The sequence below is a fragment of the Limulus polyphemus genome, unplaced genomic scaffold, assembly GCF_000517525.1.
Source record: "Limulus polyphemus unplaced genomic scaffold, Limulus_polyphemus-2.1.2 Scaffold1190, whole genome shotgun sequence".
NCBI classification, from domain to species: Eukaryota; Metazoa; Arthropoda; class Merostomata; order Xiphosura; family Limulidae; genus Limulus; species Limulus polyphemus.
The window spans coordinates 247009-258130 of record NW_013666800.1 but is presented as its reverse complement, the minus strand read 5'-3'; the positions used below and the strand labels follow the sequence as shown (position 1 = coordinate 258130).

The following is an 11122-nucleotide window of genomic DNA, read 5'->3' as shown; positions in this document are numbered from 1 at the left end:
ATTAAAGTTTTTCTTCATTACCCATTTAAGCCGTCTCCAGCCATTAATAGTTCACATATATCTTAAAATCCATGGTTATTGGATAAGCACTACACAACTGAACCAGCTGGGCATGCTGACCACTAGGCCATGACTGGTCTTAAACAAGCAAAAGCTTCAATGAATGAAGTATTATTTTAAATCCTTTTAAAAAATAGTTTTTAAAGATACAAGGTTTTTAGTGTAATTTCTATTTATTTTCTAAAGATGATGATATTATAATTTTAATGAGTGTGAGTTGTTTGTCTTTTAAGAAAATCTTCTCACTAAAGCACAGTCTGAATTACATGTATTGGATGAAGTGAAAAAAATAGTGGAAATCAGGTTGAAAGAAGAACTTCAAAATTTGGAAAAAATAAGAAGCATGTCGAAATCAGAAATAGAGTTAAAGGTTAAATTAGCTGAAGCTGAAAAAGAGGTATGTTTGTGTTGAGAAGGAGTATTTTCTCATTAATACTTAAACTTTAGTAAATGTCTAGAAACTTGCACAGTTTTAATCTTAATTTCTTTATTTTATTGTTTACATTCTGAAATTACTTGTTTTACAGCAAAATAAAAATCACATCCTAGTGTATGATTCTGATTTATTTTCAATAACAATTTGAACCCTTAAAAATATTTACATACATGAGCAAAAATTGTTTAATTATGTGTTGTTAAAACGTATAAATTTGTGACTGAAATAGCACCAAAATGAAGAAAAAATTAACATATAGGAAACTACTCAATTTTAGTTATTATTATTTGTTACTATGCTTAAGTTATTAATTGTAAGTAAAACCCATAATCTAATGGCTTGAATAAAAATTACCTATTTAACATGAATTTAAGTTCAGCTGAATATAACATATGAGTGCATGTAAATAAAATTTAAATCGTAAATACAGCACTACGTATTATATTTGTGTATGTATAAAAAATGTATATTTTATGCACAAGCATTGAAATAATTTATAACTGTAGTCTATAATAAAGTATTTATGTTTTATGAAAAAAAAACAGCAGATAGATGAAATAAGCTTAGAATTGTTGATGTTAGTAGGTGTTAAATTATGTATATTTTCTCTAAGATTTAAAATTATAGTGCAAATTGTGATTGTGACAAGTCAAAACATGTATTTAAAAGCTGTTTGTTCTTCTCGTTACTGGTGTTTTTCTCTGTAAAACCAGGTAAGATATGTTGTTAATCATCCAATCTTATCTGAGTAAACAACTCATAAGTGTAATACTTATTCGATTTCAAATTCGATACGGTACTGTGTAATACTGTACTTTTCAGTGAAAAATAAATTAGATATTCTATAAACATAAAATTTATAGTAGCTTATTGAATCTTTATTTTATCCTAGAGGTTACTGTTTGTAATTCTGTTTTATTTAGTGCACAAAAATCAGAGGAGGAAGTTTCTATTGTGTGTTTCATCATACTTTAGTAAACATAAAAATCACAGAATTTTTAAACTGGTTTTTATAATGCTATTTCATACTTTTTATTATGATTTAGTGTACTATCACACTTCACATTTTGTAGTATATTCCTATGTAGTCCTTGCTTGGAAGGGTAGAATATTAAATTTTATTTCTTTCATTAAGTTTTTAAATAAAAATTGAATGTATGTACAATAATATGAAAATCACGGTGTCTGTGAAATGTGCAGTGGTTTTTATAGCTGATAAGTTTCTCTGTTTGCTGTAAATGATTAACTGTTGTGTTTTAAACAAAGCTATTCTTTTAAATGAAAATGAAGTTAATTTTATATTATATTATTAGGTCAATCTTCACTATGGTGGATGACCAATTAATACCAATATATAACTTGTTCTTTAGGTCATGTTTCTAAGATTTATTAGTTTTTAATGCCTACTATGACTGTTTCTTCCAAATCAAATCTAAACTATTTCAAAAGCCACTCAAACTGGTAAAGAAGATTACAAAATGATAAGATTAAATTGAGTGCTTAAACTGTTACTGTTTTAATTTATTTTTATGTTTCACTGTCAGTGGACGTTAACATGATTACATCCATTTTTGAAACATTTTGTCTAATCCAAGTATGATTTTTACACATGAAGAGCCTAATTAATTTTAACAAAACACATACTGAGGAAGACATTGGGACTTTTTTAAGTGAATGAAAATTTTTCTTTTCTGTGGTTGAATAATAGTTGAATATGAACTTCTCAAATAGGGATGTTTAATTGTTTTGATATTTGTTTCATGACCAAATTGTAATAAATGTTTCTTATGTATGTATTATCTGTTGAATAATTTTATTTAAAACAAATACTTTGAGTATGATCTTGCCATAAAGTTATATATTTTGTTTTGAATTGAAATTATTTTGTTATAGCTATTTAAATGCAAAGAGAACCAGGAAAAGCTGGAAGAGAAGGTTGAGGGGAGAGTAGGTGTTTTGAACTATGGTCTGTTTCTTTCAGGGTGTGATCCCACAGATGATCAACTGAAAAAAAAATTGAAAGAGGTCAGTGGTTTCCCAGTTTGTGGTCATTTAGTGTGAGGAAATTCTGTGTTATAGTTATTTGATTTTAATAATATATTTCAATTAATTTTTTTTGGACTGAAAAGCCTTCATTTTTATATTTTGTTATTGCAGAAATGCCACAGTGATTTGATTGTGTTTGGTACAATGTCAATTAAAGAAAAATAATTATTGTTTTTATCATATGGCTTAAATTAGTGTTAATTAGTTTTCCAAAACGCTTTTCCTTGATTTGTGAATTTTGTTACTGCAAAACTGCCCCAGTGATTTGATTGTGTTTGGTACAAATTAAATTAATAAAAAATAATTATTGTTTTTATAATATGGTTTAAATTAGTGTTAACTAGTTTACCAAAACATATGTACCTCTGCTCACACTACAGCTATTATTCAACTGCCAGGGTTTCTTTCTCTGCCCATCTAAGCATTGGTCTGATTTTTTCTCATTTGCTCCAGTCTTTTATACCCCCACTTAATTACCCTTGGTGATATTTGTCTTATGGCACTCTCCACCTGCATCATTGCACCCTCTGTCTATCTTGGTACTGTATATAAGCACCTCATTCAGATAATGTTATCACTTTTCTCAAAAAAGCATCAGTAACAGTTTTCTCAGTGCTACAATTGGTAAGAGATACTTTGACATTATTTGTGTTACCTACTTGATTTTTGTAAAAAATAATAACTTGTTTTACTGCCATGCTGATTTATGGTATGAATTTCCAGATTATTAATTCTGAATCAAGGGGGGGGGGGTCACTCTCGGTTTAAATTTTCAGTGATCTCATTCGTAGTACAGATAAAATTCTTTACACTATAAGAAATTTTTGAACATACATTTGACTTGTTTTGAATATATTATATATATATAAGAATCCCACCCACACATATCCATAAAACTCTGACATTTGGAGAGCCAGCTAGGATTATACAGTGGTAAATGGCAGTAGAAGTAGATGGGAATAACAGCATAAGTAGGCCTATATATACACAACTGTAGTGGTAGCAAAAATAGTGTAGAGAATACAGATTTTCATAACTGAATTGAAAGATGTGAGCATCTTGGATTAAAAGATAGTGATCTCTGAGAGTTTGTTAAACAAGAAATAGAGAGAGAGAGAATAGCATAGACAGAGAAGAGAGGAAGAAAGCTAAAAGAAGAAAAGGAGAGAAAAGAAAATGAGAAAAAGGCGAGACTGGAAATAGAGAGAATGAGAATACAAATTGAGAAAGAAGAAAAAGAGAAGAGGAGAGACTGGAAATAGAGAGAATAAGAACACAAATTGAGATAGCCAAGCTCACCCAACAGAAAAAGAAGAAGGACCCAAGAATGACAATGGAGTCATTTCAGCCGACTCAAGCTGCCAAAATTTGCTGAACAGAAAGATGACATGGATGTTTTCCTGGAGAGATATGAAAGATTTGCCCAAAGTCAGAACTGTGATTTAGGCGACTGGTCAGTTTGTCTCTTGAATTACTATACCATGCTGAACCTCCACTCATGGACTATCATGAGTAAATCATATAGGGATCCAGTCTGCCACTGCTGATCATTGGATTGAATAAATTGGGGTCGGTCTGCTTCTCAAAATTTAGGGAACATGTTTCACCTATTTCACTGTTTCTGAGGGCACCCCATTGCACATTACCCCCCAAATCCTACTGGGGTGGTGGACGAGGCTTTTCCTTCAGAGTGACTTTCCTCCACTTCTGAAGAGGGCAATGTTGGAGGCCCTCCTACCCAGGTCCCTGGATGTTTTTTCCCAGATGATGATAGGAGAAGCACCACCCTATGGGGAAGCCTACTTATATTACCGGTTCAGATTTGATGCTCAGCTATTTGATTGGGTTGAGTGTGGCCCTTCTTTTTGATGAATATTGGTTCAGTACATTGTTCGTGGAAGAGGGTCCATTGTCTCCTCATAATTCCAAATGCAGAGTGGTCCTATCCTGGGTTCTTAGTTGAACACAGTTTGTTCCACATCCACCTCATAATTCTGAGGGCAAGTGGAATTTACCTAGCCCACATGGTTGGGGAGTCAGGATGAGTGTTCATAATTCCAGACTGGATAAGTTCTGTTTCCTCACTTTGAATATGGCATACAGGATCTTGTGATTTTGAGTTTTGGGTGTTGCCTTTTGGACTGCTTCAGGTTGAGGAGAGGGTTTGCCCACTTTGGTGTTGCTTACCTTCTTCTCATGATTCCGGTGGCCCAGAACCCATCACTCTATAGCTACAGTTGGGATCTACTCACAAATATGTATATGTATATATATATTGTGGTCCAAATGACCAAGCCACCAATGTGAGATTTAGTAATCACAGCTTTATAATTTCAACTCCAAACAGTGGGGCCTCAGCTATCTGGTTGGAGCCTGGCCAGTAGTGTTGATAAAGTTCCACCCACAGTACCAGAATTAAGTCCCAGGTGAAGAGCATAACTGTTCTGGATGTAGTGCAGTTCCCTCACTAGGGTGCCAATCTTCTGTTGATACACCCACAATCTATGCAGACACTTTCTGTATGGATAATTGCTCTCACTGGCCCCTCCACCTTCTTAATGTGGGATTCTAGCTGTAGTTTGAGCAGCGGCACATATGTTTTGGAAGTTAACATTTTCTTAAATGGAAAATGTATTTCCAATAAGACTTACCTTCTTTCACACTCTCCTGCTCTTCCTCCCCACAAAGAGCCGGTATTACAGACCATGGATTGAGTCAGTCTCGAACAGTGATAACATTATCTGAATGAGATGCTTATATACAGTATCAGGACAGTGGGTGCAGTAACATAGGTGGAGAGTGTCACGAGACAAATATCACCAAGGGCAATTAAGTGAGGTATAAAAAACTGGAGCAAGGGATAAAAAAATCAGACTAATGCTTAGATGAGCAAAGGAAGAAAACCTAGCAGTCAAGTAACAGCTGTAGTGTGAGAGGAGGTAAGTGTTATTGGAAATACATTTTTGATTTAAGAAAATGTTAACTTTTATAAAAAAAACTTTCACTTGTGTATTTTGTTATTGTAGAGCTACAACAGGGATTGAATTATGTTTGGAGTAGTGTCAAGCTGATAAAAAACATAATCAATGTATCGTTTGATTAATATGTTTTAAATTGATTGTTTTTACAAAGAAACTTTACTTGCATATTTTATAATTGTAGAACTGCAACAGTGGTTGAATTATGTTTTGAACAGTGTCAAACCAATAGGAAAAATAATGTATTTGGTGTATGTGTTTGCATAAATCTTTCTATCTCTCTCTCTATCTATTTATATACATGCAAAATAGAAACCCCTACATAGTATTCTTGTCTCATGTATTATACTCCTTTTAGAATATTCTTCAGTAGTTTGTCTTCAAGTGACAGGCTTGTATAAGGCTTGATAAAGAGCTCTTCCTCAAAATGTTACTAAGAAAATAAAACTAAAGATTTTTTATCTCCAATAGCCATTTTTCTATATAGTGACCGCTTTCCTGATTTTAAATAATAACGATAAGAATAATAATAAGTGTGATTTCTTCTTTACATATTTGGTAAATGTTATGTTGATATGCTGTTTCAGTTAATCCTGTTTGAAGCTTTTCAGTAATTAATATTTTAATACATCATTTATATACTAATATGTAATGATTCTGTAGATGTAAATTAAATCTTCAAAAGTTTGACTTTCTATAGGGAAATTCTAAACTAAGTTACCTCAAGTTCTGCAGCTTTTCTCTAGGTGGAGAAACAACTTTATTGGAAAGAAACAGAACTGGTAGAAAAAGAAGTGGTCTTGGCCCAAGTATCGAGGCTGACTGAATGCTTGAGACAGACACTAGAAAATAAGGCACAACCAGCAACACAAGCACAAAAGAAAGTGGTAATTAAAATACCAGTAATACTCAGGAGAATAGCTAGTACTAGTTTATAATATCTAAAAAAAGGTGGTTTAGGGACAGTATTATTATTTTGGATTAAGCATGTTTATATGAGACTATATATATGTATATATCTGTGTGTGTGTGTATAATGATGAAAACTGTATTTTCTTTTGATGGAGTTTCTGGTTATAAGCCCAAAAAGTAATTTTTTTATGGTAAGTCACAGTGAGTCCTTAAGTTTAATAGAAAATATATAGTATTATTTTTATATGTTAGACATATAGAGTTGAAATAATATCAGACAGGTTGTATTTATGTGGGTAATCTACATTATCCATGTTAAATGGTTTTATAGAAGATTCTAGTATGTTGAACAATATTTTTATTTTATTTAGTTCTTTAGATTTGTTTGATAATGGGCAAAGAAAAACTCATTTGAAAGTGGAATTAAATTTTTTCTTGAAATATATATTGATTTTTTATTTGTATCATACATGAAATTTCTGGGAATCATCCTGTATATATATACATATATATATATTTCCGCACACACATATGTATCTTACTTGGGTAAATTAAACAATTAAACTGTGTAAGTGTTGGATTTATCAAAACTATATTTGATTCATTTTCTAAAACATACCAGTAAAACGATAGTAAATAAAATAAATGTTACTATAAAATACTAACCTTAAACTATTTTCTAACTACTGATAAAACTTTAAAATTGTGATCATGAATATATATATATCTTCTGGTTCTGCAGTTTTAGTAGTCGTACAGATGCATTTCTGTATACTGCTAGCCTTGCAGTCATATTTTCCTATGATGGCAGTCCATAATGTGTAATGTAATTATGTTAGTCCATCAAATGTTTCATATATTACAAGCCTTGCAGTTATACCAAGTGTTTCAGGTATTACTAGCCTTGCATTTGTACCATGTGTTTCATATATTACAAGCCTTGCAGTTATACCAAGTGTTTCATGTATTACTAGCCTTGCAGTTGTACCAAATGTTTCATGTATTACTAGCCTTGCAGTTATACCAAGTGTTTCAGGTATTACTAGCCTTGCATTTGTACCATGTGTTTCATATATTACAAGCCTTGCAGTTATACCAAGTGTTTCATATATTACTAGCCTTGCAGTTGTACCAAGTGTTTCATATGTTACAAGCCTTATAGTTATACCAAGTGTTTCATGTATTACTAGCCTTGCAGTTATACCAAGTGTTTCATATATTACAAGCCTTGCAGTTATACCAAGTGTTTCATATATTACAAGCCTTGCAGTTATACCAAGTGTTTCATGTATTACTAGCCTTGCAGTTATACCAAGTGTTTCATGTATTACTAGCCTTGCAGTTGTACCTGCAAGGCTAGTAATATATGAAACACTTGATACAACTGCAAGGCTAGTAATATATGAAACACTTGGTACAACTGCAAGGCTAGTAATATATGAAACACTTGGTGCAAGTGCAAGGCTAGTAATATATGAAACATTTGGTACAACTGCAAGGCTAGCAATAGATAAAACATTTGTTGTACCAAGTGTTTCATATATTACTAGCCTTGCAGTTATACCAAGTGTTTCATGTATTACTAGCCTTGCAGTTGTACCAAGTGTTTCATATATTACAAGCCTTGCAGTTGTACCAAGTGTTTCATGTATTTAATTGCCTTGCAATTGTACCAAGTGTTTCATGCATTTACTTGCTTAGGTTACAGTGATATTTTCGTATAATGTTAGTTAATTTTGTCTCATAGCCATTTACTAACAAATACGTTGGGTGACTTTATAATACTTTCCGATAATTACATATTGATAAATAACTTGGAAACTTTTATACTACTGTCCCATAGTTACACACTGAGAAATAATTTGGATTTATTTATACTGAATTTTTTACAATTACATACTGAAATGTTATTTGAGTATCTTTATACTAATGTTCCATATCCACATAGAGATTGGAAAGTGATAAAATTTATCTGAATTATCACAGTGTTGTTGAATAAAATTAGATTCAATCAAAGTTTTTTGTGCATCTTACTTCAAGCATCATTGTGGATATTATAGCTTTTAATATATTTTCTTCTATAACATTTCAGGATAATTTTCAGAAAAACAGAAAGAAAGGCTTAGAGAGAAAGATTGAAACATTAGATGTAGAAATAGCATTGTATAAAAAGCACTCTGAGAAACTCAAAGAACAGGTTCAAGAAATGAAAGATAAATTACAAACTTGCTACAAAAATCTGAAGGCTGGTCTTCCTCCATCAGAAGAATTTGAACAGGAATGGACACAAATGACAAAAAACTTCAGATCTACTTTTAGTAATGAAACTGAGGTGAGGCAATTATTATTTATAATACCCTTTAACCAACATGTGAACTTATTTTGTGTCTGTAACTCTGATATTATTGTAATATGGTGGGTTAGAATGAAATCCACCATGCATATATAATAAGTATGATGTTTGATGTACTGTCAAGTGAATCCTGAAACTGATTGATTGTTTTATTGCTTATAGTGCTGGAATGTTGGTTAAATCCATATTTGATACCATTTCCTTGTGAATGGCTTAAATTTTGAATTTATAAATTTGTAAAGTACAAGAAAGTAATAATGTTAGTATGGGTACTGTAGAATAAACTGTGAAGCATATGTATGGAATATTTTGTCTACATGTACGAGGAACCATGGGATGTGCATTCTACTGATTTCTGAAAATATCATTTCATGTGGTTGTATGCATACTAGGCTGATAAATAAACATGCTATAAAAAAGCCAGCTACTATTCTATTGCTAGCATTGAAAGACACAATACAGTGTTAAGTTTGAAATGTTGGATAATACTGGTAGATCTACACCAATCAAATGGTTGTAATATTGATTCAACACTGAGTAAATCAAATGTCTGTAATGTTGATTCAACACTGAGTAAATCATATGTCTGTAATATTGATTCAACACTGAGTAAATCATATGTCTGTAATATTGATTCAGCACTGACCATATCAAATGTCTGTAATATTGATTCAACACTGAGTAAATCAAATGGTTGTAATAGTGATTCAACACTGAGTATATCAAATGGTTGTAATATTGATTCAATGCTCAGTATATCAAGTGGTTGTAATATTGATTTAATACTGAACATATAAATATCTGTGATATAACAATATATTATTGTATTATTGATTCAACACTGAACATGGTGCCATCAGGGTGAACACAAGCTGTGGTCCATGCACAACTGCTACTGTCAGCATACCGATTGAAAAGTTCTGAGAAACTGGAGATATGCTGAGCTGATAATCAGTGGTCAGTGTTATGGAGATGCTTCTGGTTATACGGCTTACTGAAAATGTGTCTGCCATAATAACCCAGCAACATTCCTTAATCGAAGGATGCCTTTGTGGCAGAGTTTTGGACGATCTATGGGGAAAAGTTACATTGTATTATATTCTTACGTGTATCTCTGTTTGAACCTGTGATACACTACAGTTTCTAATATTTACTGATTGTGACAAATTGGATTTTCTGTACCAGTGTATGTATGTGTGTAGGGAGTATCAAGCATCACAGACAAAAGGAAGGGGGGACACTGTCTTAAAAGTTTGAGAACCACTGTCTTCAGTTCAGTTATTTTGTTTTTCATAAAAGATTAGGAGGATAACTTAAATTATTATCTGCTTTTTTAAAAGTTTTGTTATTAAATTTGGAGGTTTGAATAAACTTTATTGGATAGTATAGGATCTTAAATCTCTAGTTGACTTTTTTTTTTATTTGAAGGATTATAATGTTACTTAAAAACTTAAGCTGATTTTTTTTATTTCTTGCAAAGCTAAGAGGGTTCAAGCTGAAACAATAGTTAAGTCCCTATTTAATTATCTGTTTGTTTGTAGGACCGAGAGGGATGGTTTGAGTCTCCCATTGGTGCTATAACGACAGCTGAACCTCGACCTAATTCTTACTTTCCAGATGGAGATTATGTGCTACCCATTCCTGTACCTTATGGGAAGTTAGCACCTTTCAAGCCAAGTGCTTCTGGTGCAAATATGAGGCACTTTCAAAAACCAGATCACAAACCTATTATTATGTAAATTTCTATTTTACTTAGCATTAACATTTTTGAGAGAGAATTTAAGAATAAAATGTTTTTATAAAAATTCAATTACATGACAGGATTTCAACAGTAAAGCTGGTTTTACAAAATTCTGTACAACCTATTGTATGTAGCTTGAACATTAAAAGTCTGTTATTTGACTAAACTACCAAACGTTTTTTTGATTGTTAGATACTTTTTTGAAGCCTTTTTTTGTTGTTGTTTAAGCAACAATTTAAGCAGTTACAGTAATGCATATTTTAGTTTGTGCCATAGTTAAACTTTCTAAACTTAAATATGTCAATAAAACCAGCCCTTTTCATTCATATACTTATCAAGCTTTTTCTTAAACTCACTTAAATTTGCTGCCTCTACAACATCTGAAGGCAACAGCACACTGCTTGGATGGCTTAAAACCAATCAACCATTACACCAAGGTCTCTTTCTTTTATGACACTGTTAAGGTTATACCCATCCAAATTATACTTATAATTCAAATTATGATAACCCACATGCTTTATCTTGCATTTATTGTAATTAAAACCTATCTGCCATTTATTTGGCAAACTGACTAAATTCTATTGTAGGGCAGCAGC

The 11122-nt window shown here is 31.9% G+C and overlaps 1 protein-coding gene across 1 annotated transcript in view; it reads left to right on the top strand.

Annotated features, from left to right (window-relative positions):
* LOC106462522 (coiled-coil domain-containing protein 146-like) overlaps positions 1-10695 on the top strand; it is a 35818-nt gene extending 25123 nt beyond the window's left edge. The window contains exons 11-15 of the mRNA XM_013922455.2: positions 294-457; positions 2390-2521; positions 6267-6407; positions 8525-8764; positions 10327-10695. Of these exons, the coding sequence (XP_013777909.2) occupies positions 294-457; positions 2390-2521; positions 6267-6407; positions 8525-8764; positions 10327-10524 (875 nt within the window). The 3' untranslated portion in view covers positions 10525-10695. The remainder of the gene's footprint in view (positions 1-293; positions 458-2389; positions 2522-6266; positions 6408-8524; positions 8765-10326) is intronic.
* The last annotated feature ends 427 nt before the right edge of the window (positions 10696-11122 follow it).